The sequence below is a fragment of the Patagioenas fasciata genome, chromosome 1 (assembly GCF_037038585.1).
Source record: "Patagioenas fasciata isolate bPatFas1 chromosome 1, bPatFas1.hap1, whole genome shotgun sequence".
In the NCBI taxonomy this organism is placed as follows: Eukaryota; Metazoa; Chordata; class Aves; order Columbiformes; family Columbidae; genus Patagioenas; species Patagioenas fasciata.
This window is the reverse complement of record NC_092520.1, coordinates 112,861,386-112,883,869: the sequence shown is the minus strand read 5'-3', so window position 1 is coordinate 112,883,869 and position 22,484 is coordinate 112,861,386. Positions and strand designations below refer to the sequence as shown.

The window sequence follows — 22,484 nt, the reverse complement described above, 5'->3', positions numbered from 1 at the left end:
CTGGCAAAAAGTATTTTATTAGGCTTCTGCCAAGCTAGCTAAATTATGTAACATCTAACATCAACATTGCTTGCCTGTCTGAGGTACCCATTCAGAGTTTGCTTAGGCATATTGGCACAGAAATATATCTAGGTATATCAACACTAAGAAATATTTAACATTCATTGACATCCTCAAAAATATGCGTATCTAGTACTTAATTCCAAGGGTATTTCTTGTTAAGTAGTACATTCCTGCTTGTGTAAAGTTCGTAAGCAATACAATCATTCAATCACCGTTACCTTACTAAATAGTAGCACCTGTTAACGATATAAACCCACTAGATTATTGAAAAGTACAGTAAGCCCAGGCACCTTCTATTCACAATTATAGTCCACACCTCATTTTATCAATGGCTAAACTCTAACAAACTAACAAAGCAGTTTAAAAAAGCAATCAAAACCAACCAACCAACCAACCAAACCAAAACCAAACTCTCCTTAATAAAAAAAAGAGGTCTTTAATCAATTAAAAGAAGCTATGAAGCCTAGGTATTGTCTCTCATTATGCTAAAATAATCACAGAATATGATCCGCGTGTTTGCACGTACATAGAGGCACAAAATCCACACAGCATGTGTATACAGATTTCACCTGCACTCACATAAAGTTATCATGTGCAAACACGTATTTTTGTCTTAAAGTATTTAAGGAAACACTTCCAGTTAGTTAAGCCTATTAATTCAGTTTCTTTTTCAGCCTCTGAAATGCTGAGTAAGAAGGCTGACAAGTAAGCTTTGCCCTCCACACTTGCGGTTTCTCTATTGCAGCCCATCTTTAGAAAATACATCCTGTCAGCCACACACACGCACACTCAGACCCTCTGAAGGGAGCAGGTGCAGGAAAGTGTGGGGTGCCTAATTCCTGTCTTTGCGCTGCAGCAGCACCTAAATCAGTGTGAGAGAAACATGCACCCATGTGGGCGGGAGTTCAGTGGGAACTCTGCCTCTGCCAGCAGCCTGGAGAGCTTCCTGAGCACCCTGAGAGCTGGCTGCCCGCTACCACCCCACCCAGGGCATCCTGCATGGCACCAGTGGCCAGCTGGAGCTATCTGACTACCTGGCAGGACATGTACCAGGAGCTCGCCGAACCATAGGAATGCCACAAGAAGCTCAGAAAGAATTTTGATTTTGTTTTCAGGACTGTGAGCTGCCTGTGAGCTGAGGAGGGAGGTAGAGCAGGAAGAGCTGATCTGGCATTTGGTTTCCCTGGCTGGCCAGACAGATGGCATCCTTGAAGCCGGCACAGACAAATGCATCTCCTGTTAGCGGCGATGCAAAGGGCTTTTCACAGTGAAAGCAACCAAATGAAAAACATTCAACAGCAGAGCATACGCAAAGAATGCCTGACATTTCAATCAGCGCCTGTGTCTGTGCAGTCAGCACTAAACCTTGTCAGCTGCCACACATAAAGCTGTAGGGAGATAAAAAATATTCAGCTAAATAGTGGTATATGCTGTATAGTCCTTATGACAGCTATAAAGAAATCAAAGCACAACTGAGGAATCTTCTTTTAAGCAGCATCTGACATCTTTTCAATGGTGATGAACAAATGCTCATATAGATCTGCATGTGTATCTCATCCGATTAGAGACCATGCACCTACCTTTCCCAACCTCTGCCCAAATGAAAAATTTAGCACATAATCCAAGGGCACTTTCCTTCCCAACCACAGAATGCTTGGCTAGAAAGGCCAGTAAGTAGTACTAACCTTTAGCTTGTCATAGCGCTCACTTAAAGCTGCCACTTGATGGTCACGGTGTCGCCCGACCAGTTTACACAAGGCACAAATTAACTGGTCGTCAGTCACACAGTACATGTTAACTTTTTCATCCTCGTGCTCCAAGCACATTAATCCTCTGATGTGAGAGTCTGGGATGGGCTCAATGAGCCGGTGGCCGGTGAACGGCTTCTTGTTGGGGTGAGTAGCTTTCAGACAGTCCTCGCAGTAGGACACCTCGCAGGTAACGCAGGTTTTCACCGCCTCCTGAGCAGGGTCCTGATCGCAGAACTGGCAGAGCACCTTCTCGCAGGACGACATGCTGTTGCTATCGAACGCCCGCTCCCGGCGGGTCTCGCTGGGGGAATTGGGCCCACTGACCGAAGCTTTCTGGAACCTGTCGATGATGTTCTGCAGGGTGACGTTGCGCTTGAGCCCGTCTAGTCCGCGCTGGCTGAGGGTGATGACATAACGGCAGGTCGGGCACTGGAAGGCGGTGATAGACTCCACCGGCTCGTTGGTGGCGCAGTGGGAGACCAGAATGCGGTGCGCGCAGTTGAAGCAGAGGCTGTGAGCGCAAGGCAGCAGCAGCGGGTCTTCAAACAGCTCCAGACAGATAGGGCAGGTCAGTTCCGACTCCAGTGTTTCCATCTTCAGGCAAAGCTTTCCTGTGGCGTCAGCGAAATCCAGGGAAGCTGATCAGCTATCTGGAAACACACGTAAAATTCGATTAGGCAAGAGAGTACATGAGGGGTCAGCCATGGGGGGTTGTCAACTTTCGCCACTGCTCCCGGGGCTATCAATCCACCACGCCAGGCAGGAGGGCAATCTAAAGTTTTGAACCTGCACACATCAAGGTATTTAAAACTGGGCTGCTTTATTTTTTCTCTTGCCTCTCTTCACTTAAGAATGCAAAGCAAATGCTCCTTCTTAATTTCTTTCTCTTTCTTTTTCTCTCTCATGCAACAGAGGAAAACAGCAGATGTTTCTGTGCATTATTAAAACCCCAAATTATAGCCTTCAAATAGTCTGTTACAGGAAAATTAGATTTCTTCTGCAGATCCTGCTTTTGGCTTCACTAGTCTACTCATAAAACTTAAAAAAACCTCTTCAACTTAGTATAAAATTGTGCAAGGATTAGTCTAGAGTATTATAATTGATAACCTTAAATCTCTCACTGCTATTACAAATAACAGGTTTTTAACAGACTGAAAATTTCATTTGATGTTATAGCATTAGTACAGCATGTAAAGTATGTCTGTGTAAATATGTATTTGAGTATACACAGGGAATAATGTTGCTAGGAAAGCATGTGATATTTTTACATATATATCATATACTAAAATACTCCTGTGTATTTCTAGAACATACGTGTCTCTAGTTACATATACCAGTATTTTTGTGCATGTGTACCTGAACACATATGCACAAACATATATCACATGCATATTTGCAGAAAGATAAATATAGACAGAGGATAACACAGTGCTGTAACTGAAATGACTGAAAGAAGCCAGATGAAGTAGGTGATTAAGAATATTTTAGCCCAAATTTCTCATGATCCTAACCTACAGTACAAGAAGAGAATCTAGAGAGTAAGACAGTGAGATGTGTGATTTGCTAGGGGGTTTGTGTGTGTATGCTTGCACTTTTGTGTGAGTACTCTCTATTGCTAATATGGATGAACTTCTGCTTGTTTTAGTGGCCTAATTAATCACCTGAAGTGGATTAGGAATCAATGACTTTTAAACAGAGGGCATGTGATTTTCTGGAGGATGCAGCAGTACACCCCCATCAGAGATCAACTGAAACTTCATTTTGTTTCCTTTCCTGTGCTCAGCGTTACAGAGAGTGGTTTTGAAAGAGTCGCCCTCGCAGCTCTCCCTGCCTAAGCTCCTGTCAAGGGCCCATCGCTGCCACAAACAGACAGGTCAGTGAAGCAGAAGCAAAAGCTATGCTTCACACTCACAGAGCTGTACCTCTTCACAGTACAAGCTATTCAAGCTTTGTTGCTCATAACTGGGGATGGCTTCAGATGGCACAGCTGCATCGTCTTTACACTGTAAAGTCATTGTTTGGTTGTGTGAACTCTTGCCTCGTCTCCTGACCAGGGAAAAGGAGGGATGGACAAGAATCCCCCACAAACAAACCTTGGTTCATTAAGGGTGAGGAGAGCTCAGGGCTCATTAGCAGCCTTGGGAACCAAGCGTGCTTGAATCTTCTGTACTTCATGACAATTAGTGTGGGGAGCATGGTGGCAGTCACAGGAATGCTACCTATAACCCCAACATGAACCACAGTAAAAAGGAAAGTTCAGCAAACAGAGGCAAGGTTCAGACTGTCCGTCAGTATTTGGTCCTGCTTGCTCTGTGGGAAGAGCAGCAAGGCGTCTGTTCCAAGGGTTTGCTTAGAGATTAGGATACTTTGCCTCTTTGCACTAATGCATCCTTTTATTCTGCCAAGAAATCTGAGCATTTAAAAAATGCACTGACCCCATCACAAAATTTCCTTTCCTGTATCTTCTGTGATGCTGATCTTACTTGAAATAAAGTTCAGTTTGCCAAAGACTAATTCATTTATAACTATCCATCAGCTGCCGTAATTGTATGGTGCATCTGGTCAAAATTAAAGGCCTGGCTATTTGATATAAGCAGAAAGACAACTCCCTCTCAGCGATAGCCACACAACACAGAAAAGATGAAAGCTTTTTCTGCAAATGAAGACCAGTTTGTCTTTCCTTCTTTTTGCTATCTGTATCACAGAAGTCCCAGAAGATCAAAATCCACACTGTTTTAATCCCTTCCACACCACAACTGTGCAGCTCATCATCTACTTATTCTGCAGGCTGAACACTGCACTGGAAATGGGAGAAGAGAATTTGGCATTGGCAGAAGACAACATTTTAAAATGGCAAACCAATCACTGCTCCTCTATTGGCAGTTCAGTGAAAACCTGCCAAACCTTTCAGGTTTGTTTCTTAGAACCATGTTGTGAGCTTAGAACCATGTATGGAACTTTCCTCCATCCTGTAATGTCTGTACAAAGTCCCTTCAGCTCCTTCATGCGTCAAAAGGTTTCTTTCATTCAGTTTCCTTCTTAAAACCCTATTTTTTTGTTTTTAACCAAAGGTTTTTGGTTTTGTTTTGTTTGGTTGGTTGGTTGTTTTTTTTTAATGGTACTCATATGAAACGAGGTAGAGCTAAACAGATAAAACCAGCAGAACATTTGCATCACTGCTTCATGAAGAGCCATTTGAATCACTGTCATGCCTCTACATAAATACCACTGTTTCAACTGATGACTAATTCTGATCTATCTGACCTGAATGAGCAGTAGCTTAGGCTTGACTAATGCTATTCAGTATGAGCAAGAGTGCCAAAATCTGATCCTAGACTGTAAACATCTTGGAATAACAGCCTATCTTCCAAGGTAATCAAAGCTGAGAACACTGACAGAAAGCAAAAAATGACATTTCCCTGTTTTCTTTCACAGTTGCCACGCTGCATCTGAGACTAACTAATGAATCCTTTAAAAGGCATTAAAGAGGGGCTGCATTTTCTGGGCATTCCAATGATTACTCTTCAATTGCCTACAATTCTGCTTTTGCTTTTAGGTTAGTGCCTGAAGTACAGATCCAGCTGATCCAGCTACAAAATCTTTCAAACTAATTTGCCCTGGCCTTAAAGTTTCATATTCAATAATTCTTTTTTTTTTTTTTTTTTCCCCATGACAGTGGTAGAGAATCCATAGCTACAGTAAATTAGAAGATAAGGTAGAAACTCAATACGCAGGGTTATATATGCACATGGTTGTATTCCATATTCGACATGGCCCATAAATTGATAGCCAGATAGTCTCCACACACAGAAAGGAAAGAAGGAATTCTGAGTACAGCATTTTGTATTTGCAAAAATATGGAATTACTGTCAGAAGATTATGCAATTATCAAAATGTCACTGAAATGGGAAGTATTATTTTTCTACCCACAAGAGGTAGTTTTAAGAGCAGACATCAAAGTAAAAATGACTGTCATAAGCTAAGTGTTATTTAAAAATCAAAGACACACTTAAGTAATTTTGGAACTGACATTTCCTCAGCCCATAACAATTTCTCATGCGATATATGGTAAGCAATGCAGTAAATGAAATCACGATCTCAAAGTAGTACATGGCAAGACTTCTACTAAGCCTAGTGGAATTAGCATCTTTGCGGCTCTTGTTTTAAGAAAAATATATTTTGCAGGTGTTATTACTGCCTTCAGTTGCACAGAAGTGCACTCAACACTTTTCAGAAATGAAGAGACATGAGAGAAATTAAAGCTAAAGCTGAACTAGATAAACTTCAGTATGTTAAGTACCAGTAAAGCTGAACAGATTAAAAAAAAAAAAAAAAATCTGTCGAGGTGTTTCGTAACTGGATGCAATGCTATGCTTCAGAAATGCTGTATTATGTCTTCTGTTTGTTTTACACTTGAAAAATTACAGATCAGAGATACTACCAAACTCCAGAAGACTGTTACCACTGATGTCAATGAGACCCTAGTAATCAAAGCCTAGAAACACATTTCCTGAGAAGGACACAAAATATGCAGTTCATCATTCTTTAAAACATTACTATTTATAGGAAAATGTGGTGATTTGGTGGCCCTGAAATCAGCCCAGGGCTGACTGAAGGGTGACTCCTGGTTTTTCATTGCTGGGAGTGCCAGTGTTACAGATGACCCCTACATTTTAAGTACAGAAGCAGTATATAGAAGCAGCAGGATAAAAATACCAGAACGTGTTGGTGGGGGAAGTCTTCTATGAATCAGAACTGTAAGCACTTCCTCACAGGAAAGCAATGTATTTATATTTTCTGGAGAACTCAGATACCATTAGAAAGATATTGCAAACCACACATTGCTACGTGGAGCTGTCCTCACAGCAAATGCCCTTATTTGGCTCGTGTGCACAGGCTTTCACTCTTTCTGCACCCAAAATACAATCAGAATATTGCATTTAATGTCCAAAACAATGGTCCTGTTAAACTCCTTGGGAAAAAGACAAACATCTAGCAGTAATACTATAAGACCTGGTGATGCTACAGTAATAAAATATTTCAAGAAGCCTAACAGCATTTTTAAAAGTTGGATCTGGATAGGACACTTCAGCCTAACTAGTAACACTCACCAGAGAGGTGATTAGTGACCTTACATGGTCTCCACATTCATCTGTTTTTCACTGGTGTTATCCAGATGATCAATAATATTGATAAGTATTTACATTTGTTGTATTAACAAAGTAATTATAGTGTGACATTGCCAAAGAACACTCTTCACCTTAATTCTGTACATTCAAGCTATTATAGGACATGAACTGTTCTGAAGTATTAGCATTAATGTTTGAAATGAAATGAGTAAAATATAAAGCTACACTTAAAAATGAATGTGGCAAAAATTCCAGTATACTGAGGTCATTTTTGGTCAGTAAGACAGTACAGATTTCTCCCTACGCAGAATAAATCACTAGCTATTTGAATAAAGTGAGCAGGCAATGTTTTAGCATGCCACATGTTGCCTCTTGCTCCTTTTCTGTTCCAGCTGCTCCTACATCCTTCAGGGAAGGAGAAAAAAGAGTCTATCAGGAGTGAAAAAGTGGTGAAAAAAGATGTTCTACGACGTTTCGCTTCCCACTTCAGTAAATGTGAACCTCATAGTACAAATAAAAGCTGTTTCAGCAAACTTTTAAGTTGCAGTGACTCAGTGATATTGAAGGAGGAAAGAGACCTGTAGGCCATACTGCAAATTTTAAGAATCTTAGTGACAAAATAGCACTGGGCAAAAGAGTTGGACTTGTTCCAAAATGCCATGGTGTGTTATGTCTCTGGCAAAACCACAGTTTGTCATCTTTTGTCGAATTATGGCCCAAGTAGGCCCAAGCAGGTTCAAATAGCATTTTTTCTAATAATATTTTCTAACAATTCATTGTGTTAAGGCTACTACCAAATGCATACTACAGTAAGGCTATTTCAGCCATGATCCTCCAAGCTCATATATAGGATTGTTCATAAACAGACACAAGACCACAGATAAAATTCAATATCAAACACTTGAATATTGAGTATTTTTGTAGAAAACACTTGCCAGCTTTTTCAGTTAGCAAATCCAATTTCTTAAACTGCAATTACATGAACATGAAGTGAAATTTTGCATGAAATTTGAGCATTTAAGTATGAAAGTTAATAAAATGTGGTGTGCATGTACGCATGGATATACGTATCCTAGATTTATAGCATAAGTGGAATGACAGTCAACACACACACTATTCCTCAATAATCTATGGCAAGTACTTAAGCAGGCTACTATCATAATATACATCTGCAGTTTTCAAAGTGGCAGTATTTTTCTGTTAAGTGCACTATAAAAGGAAAACTTCAAATTTCTATTCTTGTCATAAAGTCTGTTACGGGCAATAAAAAAAATCACTTGCAATTCCTTCTGTTAGCTCTGAAAAAGAAAAAAAAAACAAAAAGGAAATAAAGAGAAAATGCTATACTTTTTTTGCCATTTTCTTTCCTGTTTTAGGATATACACAGAGTTGTTTCAGAAGGAACTTTTCCTTCCAACAAGTAAATGTGATCATTTCACTTCACAGTCAATAAACCTTTCAGATGTGATAAAAACAATAGACTGCTTCATAGCCCACTGTGTCCCAAGTCCATTACAGTTTTTACCTTCTGCAGCACAGACATTGAAGTCTATGAGTACTTGTGATGCTAGTAATTGTCAGCAGCACAGCCAGTGAGATATTCAGGTAAGCAGTATAGTTAGTGTAAGTAGAGTAAAGGAACTAATAATAAAAACTCAGATTTTTATTTTTTTTTTCTTTAGAAATGCTTAATGGAAACTTCTATAATGCTAAATAAAGCAAGCTGCACACACCCTGAAGGAAGCAAATATTTGTTTTCCCACTGGTTTTTATCAAAGCAGTGTAAATTAATAAATATTCAAAGGATAGTGCTGTTCAAAAGCTCCTGATATGCAAAAATAAATACTCAGCATAAAAGAAAATTACTAGTTCATCCTATTCACACATTTTCACTGACAGAAGAAAGATTAGCTGCCTTGTCTAAAAGTTACAGGGAATGTTTACATGATGTTGAGATAGTTGTTTGTAACATTTAAAGGATATTTATATAACAAATGCACATTTGCTATGCTGTTTGTAGTGATACGAAGCCAAGACAACATCCCTCTCTGGTTGAAATGTATGCTAGTAGGAGAACATATTTTCAATAGGCCGGATCCTGTGTGTTATTCAGTGAGACAAGAACATCTCATAGAATTAAGGTCTTTGCCACAACATCACATATTCCTTCTCATGGAAGCTAAAACAATAACTGAGTCTCACATGCTAACAGGCAAGAAAAAAAAAATCATGTCCTATAAATCCCAAAGCCATCAATAAATAGCTGATTTAATATTATTTGTAGCATTAGAGATAGTTTTATATATGTGTGCATAGATCTATATACAATATGTTTGGAATGTTTTTAGAGCTATATTTTCTATATTCTTGCAACTCTCTTAGCTTTATTCTTTAGATACAAGATTTAAGATTTCCTCAAAATGCTTCAGGGGACTGAAAGCAAAGGATTGCTTAATCTTTAGCACATGTGAATCAGCACAGATCTACTGGCAACAGCAGTGACATTCTAAAAAAATTATGGCTGAAGGTCTGTTCCAAAAATGTCTTCAACTAAATTCACACTCTTCATTTGAGGAACTGGTATTTATTCTGGGGTATATAGCAACTATACAATAACAAATATTGAGGAATTTGGTTCACATCTTGGTCTGGATACTGGCAGTATGGGAAACAATGACTGGGGCAACCTCACAAACCTGCCAAAGGGGACAAATTGCTATATACCACGCTTTTTTTTTGCCCTCTGATTTTAAGACAAGAGCTTCCTAGATGATGGATGCTACTCAATAACAAAAGGAAAGTAAAATAATTTTATCCAAATAGTAAATATCAAAACCCACCAGTTTTCATAGGGCTTTGTCTGCACAGTAGACCTGGAAATCTACCACATCTCTCCAGCTGGGAATTTCATTTGTGTAATGCCTTAGGTGACATGGTACTCCCTGATCTTTAGTGTAGATGATATAGCAAAAGAAATAGTTCGGCACATTCCTTCTAGTCATATGTGTTCACACACATGAACACGTAATTTAGTGCAGCTTGGAAACACTGGGGTCCTTAAGCTACTGCGAGTTTTCAGGGAAGATCTTAGGGTGGCTTAAAGAAATAATTGCATTCTCTTTTCGCCAAGTTGTCCTATGAATTATTTTCCTGCAGCTAAGTAAAAGGAATCTTAAATACTACTTACATTCATAAATGTCACCTCCACTTAGATAATGACATTATAAGTTCTCAATGAAGAACTCCAAGGTCTGCTTTCTTATCACAGACAGCCTTTAAAAATAACAGCAAGAAATGTCCCAGGAACTACAACAGGTATGAAGGTGTGATCTCACTTGCCACACAGGACTCTGAATTTGAACTACATGAAAGATGCACTTTTGACTAACTAAACTCCTTGTGTATAGAGAGTTATCCCTATCACAAGACACACAATGCTAGCCTCTCCAGTCCCGCTCTCTGCTCCTCAGATGTGATCATTAAAAACTAATTATAAAAGGTTTTTGATTTTTTTGTTTTTTAAAGAACAAAACCACATTATATTCTGCACATTTCCAAAGACTACAAAGAGATTCTGGTGATTGCAAAAAACCCCACTGTCCAACACTGAGGACCTCCTAATTTATGCCTGCTGTACTGTCAGGATGCTGAACTCCATAAGATCAATAGTGTATTTAAAAATCAAGATTTTAATCGGGTAATTAGAAAGGGAAACTAGCTGTGAATCGTGGGAGAGTGGAGGATAAGGAACAAATTATATCTGTGCTCTGAAGGTAATCTGCTTTAGATGTCTAAGAGAAATCTCTGTCATTGGTGCAGGAAACACACAACTCTGGCTTCCTGGGCCCAGAAACAACAAAGTGGGAACTGGCAGGTCTGCTTGTCCATTTGGTTAGCAGAATCCTCACATGGTCCCTCACCAGACCCCAATGCCTTCTCCAAAAGGAGTGGGGACATTTCCCTCTTATTGATGTCACCAAGGCCACCAGGAGCATGCTTCTGTCACTCCGCCTTGGGGTACTAGATTCCTGTTCTCCATTAACAGAATGGCATCAGGAATGTTCTTTGGCCGTGTAGACCAGAAGAGAAATCTGCAAATACCTTGTAACAAATCTCTAGCAGAACTAGCAGTTCTTCTCTGTTGCTGCACTGTGGTTCCTAAGCACAGGTGAGAGCATTCATCTGAAGTGTCTCTGTAGAGTCCTTTGGTAGTCAGTAGAATCAGGTATCTATCTCTGTTTTATGTTATCTTTAGGATTAAGTGATCTGCACTTTCTAGATGTGCTTGCTTCATCCCAGGTATAAAAGGAACTTAAGAAAATAAGAAATTATAACCATATCAACTAAGAAGTAATGGTTTCCAGTGTCCTTGAGCTTTAAAAAAAGAAAACAGAGAATCCACATCTATTCTTTGTTATTCTTACAAACTCAACAATGACTTGTTTAGTCAAATTTGCTTCCAATGTGCCTCACTTCTATCATTCTCTGATTTAAAGATCCAAAAGGATACACAGAAAACTGAACTGAGTCACAGGAAAATGATCCCAAAGCAACCCATTTCCAGCTGACACTATGAGCAGGGATTTTTCTGGATTTGGATGGTTCTGGTCCCTGTTACATGTGAAGGTTACACGGATAGTTCCTGAGAACCAGACACAATGAGGTCTGCACTAAGTCTTAAGACCAACCTGCTTGGCATGACAAATCTAACTTCATCTTCTGTATTTTGTTTACAATTTTTTGACAAAATAGTAGCTTGCCTTCCTGTACCACGAACCAGGTGCAAGACTTTTCTCCTTCCAACTGTTCATCCCCGTCTTTCCTGCCATCCCACTGCAGCTCTCTAACAGGCTTCAAGGGGCTAAGTTTCTCCCACTTATAATACCAAGGAGTGTAGTAACTACTTTACTAGTCATCTCATGTTACGTGGCATTGCCAAATGGCAGTATTAAGCCAAATAACCCAAAATGGTTAGTGCATGAGTAAACATTCTGATGCCAACACAACCAGATATATACCAAAAAATCAAAACAAAACCACCAAACCAAACAAACAAAACTACAAAAAACAAACAACAAAGCCCAGCAAAATAAACTGAGAAAGAAGTACATAGTTGTGTGCAGGGGTTCACAAGAACAGGCTGCTCTGCCCCTAAGACACTCAACGGTTTGTCATCCCCACACAGCCTGTTCAGTGAGGTACCACGTCTCACTCAATGAGATGCAAAGTCTTAGTCTTTATTCCTTGCTAATACAGCTCAAGTCTAAGAAGGTGGCAAGCTTCCATTAACCTCTCTTGAGGACTTTCTAAGTCATGTCAGCTGGTGCTTTTCACAAAGAACCAGTAATGTTCTGCTTGCCAGAAGCACGCCCACTTGTATTTTATTTCTTGAGAAAGTGTTACTTAGCAGAATCAAACCACAATAAACCCTGGTGGTCTCAAATATTTTCTTCTATGCATTTACATCCTTTAAGAATGTTACCCTTCAAATGCTATTTAAAGACTTGAGACAAAACCAATCATTAACCACAGCCACATAATCTTGCCTCACAGGTTTTTAGTAGCTGCACTGTGGCAAAACTTCATTGCTTCAAACTAAGAAATTAGAGCAGCTAATGGCTGCATTGTATGAGCAATGTAATCTGCAGTTTAGAAACAGAAGTGGTAAATAGTACTAGTCCTTAATCCCTGGTGATGGCCAGAGAGATGCTCTGGGAGCTGAAGTAAATCAGGAAACCAGGTAACACAGTTTCTAATCCAGCTAGTGAGAAAATAGGGAAAAATGATCCAATTTTACCTCTGTTTCACTTGATATCAGCCAGAGAACTGTACAACAGCCAGAAGCTCCACTATTAAATTTAAGCTCACTCTGTCATGAGAAAGGGTTGGTTTTTTTAGCTGTCAATATATGGTGTCTTTGTTACTTAGAGTCCCGATCCCCTCCAGCCCTGAGATGTGGTGGTGTTTGGGTTTGTACAGCTCTTCTCCTGTGCTCAAGGAGATAGGATCCTGGAAAAGGCCTTGCTGAGTAGCCTCATAAAACGTGTAGTGGTAGCAAATTCGATGAATCCAGACGCCGGCATAAGCTCTTTGATCGAACGGGCGGGCCGGGCGAGAGTAAGGAGTCTAATTCAATGTGAATTTACCATCCGTACTCTTTAATGAACTCTTAAACAACACTGAATATCAATGTCCCCGAGACCACGTTTTTCCAAGCCTTATATACTCTATACCAAAAGGCCATGCGGCAAGCGCAGGCTACAATTGGTTACACTCACAGTCACTCATGCCCCCCCACTATGGTGATTGGCTGCAGGGCACTGTTCACAGACTGTTCATGCGCAGCGGCAACGCCCCTCCTGCAGCCTGGGTCGAGGGCAGAGCGGCTTCTGTTTACTTTCCTTTTGTCTCTGGTGTCTCAGGGAAATCCTTCCGTGTAGCACAGCCGCATCAAGCCCTGGCTTGTTCACAGCACACAGCCAGAGACTCTCCACAATTCCTCCTTTTTTTTTTCTTTTTGGACAAGCCAGGATTGATTAGCTGTGTGTACTAATCCTTCTTTGATATGTGATAAAAAACAACTTATACATAACATATAAATAACAACAACAATCAACGTAAACAGTGCACTTTGCAATAAACCTGAGGTATTCCATTGCCGTTTAAATATCGCAATGGATTGATTAAACAAATTCCAAGAACTTTGGTTTAAAGATACTCAACTTATAACAAACGATGTGCTGGGTGTTGATAAACTTACTCAAGAGGTAGTGGTGTTTAAAGATCTACTTATATAACTATAGTACGCATACATGTCACAGTTAAATCAATGCAAAGGTTACACCTCACTCTGTGACCTCCGAAGGTTCTGCTGCAGGGAGTTGACTTGGTTGAGTTTGTTTCAACTCCGGCTTTACTGCTCGGCTTAGAACCCACAATGGACCTTGATCTGTGGAGAGACACATATACCCTCTACCATTAAAAATAACAGGTACCGGTCCCTTCCACAATCCAGTGGTGGGATCACGATATCTCACCATGAATTCCGGTAAAGTGTTTTTCCTTCCTAGTCTGATCTGATAATGATGAATGATCACAGGAGGCTCCTCATGATCTCCAGTTAGACATAAATAATTCAAGGTAAACAACACCTTTGCTAAACGCTGTTGACAATCTAACTCTTCCTGCTTCTGTTTGCTCAAATACCCTTTAATCATTTGATGTGCTCTCTCGATGATTCCTTGGCCTGTTGGGGAATGAGGTATACCTGTAATGTGTTTCACTCCCCATTTCATTAGAAAAGTTCTAACTTTCTGGCTAACATAGGCAGGGCCATTGTCTGTCTTAATCTTTTCTGGGACACCCATTACAGCAAAACAAGCTGTAAGATGTTTACATACATGTAGTGCTTTTTCCCCTGGTAAAGCAGTAGCCCATATCATTTTTGAAAAAGTATCAATTGTGACATGCACATATTTAAGTCTTCCAAATTCTGGCACATGTGTCACATCCATTTGCCATACTTCTAAGGCTTTTAAACCTCGAGGATTGACACCGATTCCTATACCTAACATCTGGCTTCCACACTGAGGACATGCCTGTACAATACTTCTTGCTTCATTTAAAGTTAAATCAAATTGTCTTTGGAGACCTCTGGCATTCTGATGAAAGCTCTCATGACTTTGTCTCGCTTGTTGGAATTTATCTGTTGGAGGCATGTGCTGTACTGAACTTACTAAACTATCTGCAATTTGATTTCCTTCACCTAGACCAAGATTCCATTGATGACTGCGGATGTGAATCACACAACAGGGTTCTTTTCTTTGATTTAAAATAGCTCTCAATTGTACAAACAATTTTCCTAATCGAGGATTATTCGATTGTCTTAACAGGACATTTTCCATTCTGGGTATTACACCTGCTACATACAAAGAATCTGTGACAACATTTAAAGCAGATTTCAGCCAATTATTTAAGGCCCATATTACTGCCATGAGCTCTAAAGTCTGCAATGAATCCTCATTTGAACCTTCAATTAAATGCTGTTTCCATTGACTATTCTCTTGCCAGACACATGCTGCCTGGTGTCTTCGTTTTCCTGCATCTGTATATACTGTAAGGCCTTCAACAGGTTTTGCTTTTACTTTGCTTCTCTCTAACCACTGATTTGTTCTAAGGAATTGCCATAGTTTACCTTTTGGTTGTCGTGAATGTACCTTGCCTATAAATCCTAATAATGCATTCTGTACAGGCATCGAATGTCTCAGCCACCATTCTAAATCGGCTCCATTTATCGGAATACTGATGTCATCTGGTTCCTGACCGCTAATTTCTAATATTCGAGATCTTCCTTTTCGAATCAATTCTCCAATTGCTTCTGGTCTCGTCTGAATACTGAATTTTGGTTGGACACTGAGAAAAATCCACTCTAATAATTGTAAATCATTTTTTGTTTTCAATCTGACAGTGGCACAAAAGGAAGAATCTGTAGCAACATCTATGGGGAATTCCCCGTTTTTGTTTTGCCACTGGCAGATGATTGCACACGGATGTTGTAGATTGCTAATAAGGAGGGAAATTGGTCGATCAGAAAGTCTTCAGCTAGACAAATTTGTCTGTACTTTTTGTATAATATCAGAAAGACATTTGAGATGCACGGACTCTAAGCTTATTTTCTTAGCTGGATCACCTCCTTTTAGAAGTGAAGTAAGAGGTGCTATATCATTGTTAGTAACGCCTACGCAATTTCTAATCCATTGTATGTCCCCTAACAATTTTTGGACATCATTTAATGTCTGTAAATCAGCATGTAATTCAATTTTTTGTGGATGAATCTGTGCATCACAAATGGACCAACCAAGGTATTTCCAAGGTGCAGACTTCTGAACTTTCTCTGGAGCTATGACCAACCCCTTTTCTTTGAGTTTGATCGTAATTTGGACTATGGAACTTTCTGTGAACTCAGCTTGTTGACAGAACAGAATATCATCCATATAATGATAAATAATTGTTTGTTTCCATGATGCACGAATAGGTTGAAGTGCCCATGCAACATACATTTGGCACAGTGTAGGAGAATTTTTCATACCTTGCGGTAGCACTACCCACTCATACCTTTTAGCTGGTTCCGCTTTGTTTACTGAAGGCAGTGTAAATGCAAAACGCTGTGTATCTTGCTCATGTAAAGGAATGGTAAAGAAACTATCCTTTAAATCTATAATTAGAATATGCCAATTTTCTGGTAACATTACAGGTGATGGTAATCCAGGCTGCAAAGCACCCATGGCTTGCATTTGATCATTTACCTTTCGCAAGTCATGTAATAATCGCCACTTTCCACTCTTTTTTGGTATTACAAAAATTGGGGTATTCCATGGACTAGTAGAAGGCTTGATATGGCCTGCAACTAATTGCTCTTCTACTAATTCACGTGCCTTTTGCAGTCGCTCTTCTGTTAATGGCCACTGGTCAACCCAAACTGGGCTATCTGTTAGCCAGGTCAATGGAGGGTTGGGCAACTGCTTTCCAGTGACCACTAAGGAAAAGGTGAAGTAGTTAACACGGCACCAAGTTGCCCCAAGACGTCACGGCCAATAAGCGCCTCAAGGCTGCTTGGCAATTCCATTACATACACCCTAAGGGTAACACATTGACCTTCAGGGAAACTGATGGAAATGGGATCAACACTTATATTTGGAGTAGTTTGACCCCCTACTCCAGCAACAGTGGAAGAGATTGATTTTTGAAGTTTCCAATTTCGTGGCCATTTGAATTGACTAATGATGGAGACATCAGCTCCAGTATCAAGCATTGCATTTACCTCTACAACAACAGTAGAATCAGACTGAAATAGTTGCACACGTAACATGGGACGCTGAGTCACTGATGAGGTGAAGCAAACTGCAGGACCTGTCGATCCAAATCCTTTATCATGCCTTTCTGTTGAGGATGCTGGAGGGACTCCTGGAAGCATTGGTAGGCAGTTTTCCAGTGCTACTACCTGAGCTATTCTACTCCCAGAAGGAATAAAAATTGGTGGATGCAGAGTGTAGGCCAGAATTTGAACAGTTCCTGTGAAATCTGCATCAATTATACCTGGTATTACTATAAGACCTTTGATACTAGCAGAAGAACGGCCAATCAATAGGCCTCCAATGAGACTATCTTGTCGAAATAAAGGTCCTTTAGCATTAGTTGGTATTCTATGAATTGCAGTATTGGTCAATGTTATATCTACTGCTGTCTCCACATCAACTCCGAGGCTTCCTGCGGTGCTTGGCTTGTTGAGGTGAAAGAAGCCTGGTTCACGGTTGGTCGCTGATTGTGATACAGGTTCGGAGATGTTCTTTGTGTCTGGTAGCTGCTGAACGTACACCATAGTTTGTGATTATTTGTTTTGCTTGCTGCAAAATTTTCCAATCATGTGGTTCCCATACCGCTGTCTGAGTGTTCATATTTTGAATTACCGGTAGGGCTAATTTTGCTGGAGACCAATCACCTTCTAGGATGGCATCTTTGATGACCCCTGACCATCTGCCACGTCGGGGCTGCGGCTGGTCAGTAGAATCTATAGGCACCTTTGATTGCATTGTTTGTGAAGGGCAAGCTGGTTTTTGAAACTCAATTTGTTCCTTATTTTTCTCTACATTTGACACTCTTAAGTTAAGTTGTTCAAGCTTGTTGGTAATGACTTGCAGTAACTGCTCTACTGCTTGGGGTGAGCCCAATGATGTAGGAGGAGGCTCACAAAAAACTTCCGCGGGTGCTTGCGGAGGCAAAGTTTGAGGCGGCCCCGGCCCTCGCGGCGGCGGCGCGGCCGGTCCGGGCCCGGCCCCCACGCTTTTCTCGGAGGGAGGGGGGGCGTCCGGCTCGGGGCAGGGCAGAGGCGGAGCGGTAGGAGGAGGGCGGCACTCAGGGCCTCCCACATCCGGACAGTCGACTAGTTGCACTTCCGCCTTCTTGGCACATTGCCCCAGAGACTCGGAGGGGGAAACTTCCTGTTCTTTGTTTACGAGCCGCGCAGTTTCTAATCCGCGTTGCAGATCGGATTGTGAAAGTATTGGCTGAGCCGGGACCCCGCGACCACCCCGAACGGCAGGCAGACCCCACAGAGTAGCCCACAGGCCCCTCTTTTCTTTTGGACGACAAGTTTTATCAGTCCAGGTTTGTTCTTGGACAAGCGCCTCCGCGGCTCTTAGGGCGGCACGTTGTTCCGATTTCATAACTTCTAATGATTCTAATACGGTTTTCCACAATTCTCTCACAGATTTAATTTCTTTCTCTTCTTCCCCTCTGATAGTTTTGTCCCACATAGTGTCCCCCACTGATCTCCATTCCGTTGGGGAAAACAAAAGTGGAACTTCTCCAAAGTGTCCCCACTTCTGAGCTAAAAAAATCAATGTGATTAGCTTTTCCTGTGACGATTCAATACCTCTCTTAGAGAGAATAGTCGTCAGCAGTGCCGCGGCTGTTTCAATATCCATTATCTTATCAGCGCGGTCTTAACGTAGGATGCGAGTGGCCAGCTCGACTGGTGCCCGTCTTTTGATACCGGACTAAGCACACTATCCCACACCCCGGCTTGGCTCCGTTTTTATGAACGCTGCTTACCGCAGTAATTTCGATCCGGAGCGTTATGCTTTGCTAACGATCCATCCCTCTGCTACCATTTGTAGATCCGGAGCGTTATGCTTTGCTAACGAACCATCCTCTGCTACCATTTGTAGTGGTAGCAAATTCGATGAATCCAGACGCCGGCATAAGCTCTTTGATCGAACGGGCGGGCCGGGCGAGAGTAAGGAGTCTAATTCAATGTGAATTTACCATCCGTACTCTTTAATGAACTCTTAAACAACACTGAATATCAATGTCCCCGAGACCACGTTTTTCCAAGCCTTATATACTCTATACCAAAAGGCCATGCGGCAAGCGCAGGCTACAATTGGTTACACTCACAGTCACTCATGCCCCCCCACTATGGTGATTGGCTGCAGGGCACTGTTCACAGACTGTTCATGCGCAGCGGCAACGCCCCTCCTGCAGCCTGGGTCGAGGGCAGAGCGGCTTCTGTTTACTTTCCTTTTGTCTCTGGTGTCTCAGGGAAATCCTTCCGTGTAGCACAGCCGCATCAAGCCCTGGCTTGTTCACAGCACACAGCCAGAGACTCTCCACAAAAACGAATGGAAAATGCTTTTTCACTACCTGGCTATGGTTGTGTTCTGTCAGACACACAGGCACACATACACACCTGTGCACACAAAAAGAAGCCATTTGCTATAGGTGATTGGACTACTTACTAGTTTGGTTGGACTACTTACTAGTTTACTTGACATCCTCAAATTAATTGTCCTGTGGATATTCTTCAGAACATACCACAAGGGAGTAGGAAAAAACACCTAAAATGAGCAGTTGCCTCTGAGTAACTGTTTTAATACCCCAGATAAGCCTCTTGAGCAAAAGTTTCTCAATGTCACTCATAAAATGGCTTAGTAGCTTTTAAGATAGTATGGAAAGAGAAAATAATAGCTTAATTACAACCCTTTGAGACGTTCTTCATCAGCAACATTTAAATTCTCACTGTTTATCTAAAAAAATTGGAATAAATTGTACATTTTCTGTCAGCTAGCAAGCAGGTCACCATTACTGTAATAGAGTAGCACACTTGAAAGAATTACTGGCATGCATCTGCACAACCTCCAGCCTCAAGATTTTTTTTTCCAGAAGCTCGTTAAATATCAACTTTAAAACTTGACTGAATGTTGGCTTGTCTTGTTCTCAGACAATTGCTCAGCTTGAAATATTGTACTGGGAAAATCACATCAGAAATTCTGTACCTGTGGACTATACAGGCTTCTCATTCACCTAAATGTATGGCATGTTTTGTGGGCTTTTGTGGATACAGAACTTGCATATAACATAACCGTAATGACCAGACCATAACGCCAAGCATACCAGTGCTAAAAACACACACTTTGAAAAAATGTCATCTCTCAGTCATCATACTTAAACACGTCATCGCTTTAGGTTATGTAACTTCATCAGTTACACATAAATAAATGGAATTTGAAATACTTTGCACAAGGTGTGGAGCAGGCTTCAGGGAATGACGATATTTTTTTCATTCTTCTCATGTAAACATGTATCTCAGCCTTCATCTGTCATTTTTAAAACAGAACTGTAATATTCCAGATATTGTTAACAGTATGAAGATGCTAACGTCCCCTTTATCTCTTTTACTAGTTTAATGACAGCTAACAAGACAACAACAAGCTCTTATTTGAAAGCGCAAGATGAAAAATGCTCTTTGCTAAAAAAAGTTCCCTTTTTTCCTGAGTTTTCAGTGCCGAAAAGATAATTCATCACAGCAACAGAGAAAATCTCAGCCCCTCCCTTACGACTGCTAAACACATTATAAATGCTTCCTAAATTACTTGCAATGGCAAGCCTGCACATACACATTGGCTTCAGCCCTCTGGAAGCCACCCAGCCGCATACCCACCTCTGGATCCCACCCTACATCTTCTGGCTGAGACATTGCTGCAAAGACGGGAACCACGCTGACCCTCTAGGAAAGCACCGGCAGCCCAGCTGGGACAGGCAGTAGCAGCCACCACCGTCCCAGTAATCCTGTAGTAGCACTGACCCACGTCTGCAACTGCGAGACAGTCACAGCTGAAACACAACAGGAAAATCTCCCCTACAATTGCAGGAAAACCCGCTCCACCTAACTGCCTCTGCCAGGATCTGTGTTCCCTTAGCCAGCCCTTCGCCCTTCGCTTGGAGCAAAATACCTCCTCTCCCTCCCAGGAGCCAGCCCCAGTAGGGTGAGAAGGCAAGGACAAATGGATTCTCTTGCTGAGCATCCCAGCAATCCACCCAAGGGTTGGGGTGGGACCCAGCTGAGGACATGCTCAGCCCTGGGGACAATTAACCCATTGCTGAGTGAGGGCCAGCAGTGCCAAGGCCTGTGACAGGAGGCTTGACCCAGACTAGCCAAACCTGTCACCAGCAAAATGAATGCTACCGAAATTGCTGTTCACCAGAAAGGCAGAACTCTGCACAAAAGACACGCGCTCAACAGTTCACATTTTTTTTTTTTTTTCCAATTTTCTTCAAATGTTACTCAAAAGCTTAACAACACAAAGTCCAGCAGGAGTTTACCAAAGGTGGGAACAGTCTGAAAGGGTATAGCACCTGAGGGAAAGATTTCTCTTCCTACAAACACCATGGAGATCGCACTTTCTGAAATTCAGCAGGTGAAACACAAGATGATAGCCATGCTTAATTTTTGTTTGTTTGTCTAAATTTGCAGGTAAGCAGCAAATTGCAACAGAAAACTACAAACGCTTCAGCAAAGTGCCCAGGAGGAATCCTGACTGAAGTCACACCAGACATTTGGTCTCCAACAAAGGTGTTAAAAATTCATGCAAAGTAGAAACAGCAGGAAAAAATTGCTTCCTCGTGTTCTCTGTTTTTCATGTTGCAATGGACTCTTTCATACAATGGTAACACAACAAAGTGTAACAAAACATACCTCAGACATTTGAGCATAAGGTTGCAAATCCATACTGTCTTTGGTCTTTCTTCAATGGAAGAGCCTGTACTTTGTTCTCATTGAAACAATAAACAACTGTTGTGATTATTGAATTTCCTATTCATTTCATTTCCTTGAAACAATAGACCAGAGCCCTCACAAACGCAGAGTCTTTGTAAGGTTTTTAAAGGTTTCTGCTGGCAACATCTGTTAGCATGTGTGTGGAATGACAGCTTGTAACAACCAAAATGAGCATACAGAAAGCAAGACAGATGTGCGGAGGGATTACTATTATTGGAACTCTTTTCCATTATATTAAAAGTCCATGGATAATCTACAGTCAAGTCAAGTGATCAGAAGCCCAGCAGAGGCCATAGGACAAGTCCTAGATGGAAGGATTTTAGATTCCTCAGCTCATATCCTGTCCTTGATACTTCGTTAAACAGCATCATGCAGTTTCTTTGGAGTGTCCCTCCAGCCATGCTGGCTCATTCTCATCCAGATGCTTTCGGGAACAGGCACTCCAAAGAACAGTATTATTAGCAGGTGTTGTCCTGCTGCCCTACTTGTCCACATTATAGTTAGCTCGAGTTTTTCATGCCCTATGCTTGGAGCCAGCCAGCCACAGTCTGAAACAGTTTAGATAAATAAGTAGTTTTCTACATTTAAATCTTCTCCTTAATCCATCACAAAAGTGATGCAAAACAGTTCCAATAATCTTAATTCTATGGATGCATCTTGATTCCTGCATGTGTGCTTCTTCATTTTGAGGGTAATATTGCATATGTTTAAAAAAAACCAACAACAACAACAACCAAAAACCAACCAAAAACAAACACTAGAAAATTATTTCGAAACCTGAGTATGTCTATATGATGGTACGCCTGTGAAGAATGCAGTGCACTTTTCTCTGTACATACACACATGCATACAAGTAAATAATTATGGATTCAAACCCATAGACTCAAAAACTTCTACTTCCATCACTGGCTATGCTAGCTTGTTTCA

At 41.1% G+C, this 22,484-nt stretch overlaps 1 protein-coding gene and 1 long non-coding RNA gene across 14 annotated transcripts in view; one reads left to right on the top strand and one right to left on the bottom strand.

The window, feature by feature from the left end:
- Positions 1 to 22,484, bottom strand: part of MID1 (midline 1) — a 276,859-nt gene that overhangs the window by 124,688 nt on the left and 129,687 nt on the right. For all 11 annotated transcript variants that reach the window (XR_011740680.1, XR_011740672.1, XR_011740674.1 and 8 more), the window contains exon 2: positions 1,749 to 2,464. Coding sequence is in view for 3 of the 11 variants with exons in the window: in XM_071812939.1 (XP_071669040.1) it covers positions 1,749 to 2,408 (660 nt within the window). In the remaining 8 variants the exon portion in view is untranslated. The remainder of the gene's footprint in view (positions 1 to 1,748; positions 2,465 to 22,484) is intronic.
- LOC139828757 (uncharacterized) lies at positions 2,111 to 21,589 on the top strand. Of its 3 annotated transcripts, XR_011740683.1 has the most exons (4): positions 2,113 to 2,614; positions 3,460 to 3,687; positions 4,602 to 4,725; positions 21,255 to 21,589. It is a non-coding gene; the product is annotated as an uncharacterized lncRNA (long non-coding RNA). The 3 variants fall into 3 exon arrangements; XR_011740682.1 differs by lacking the exon at positions 21,255 to 21,589 and adding an exon at positions 20,183 to 21,247 and having other exon boundaries at positions 2,111 to 2,614; positions 3,460 to 4,725; XR_011740681.1 differs by having other exon boundaries at positions 2,112 to 2,614; positions 3,460 to 4,725.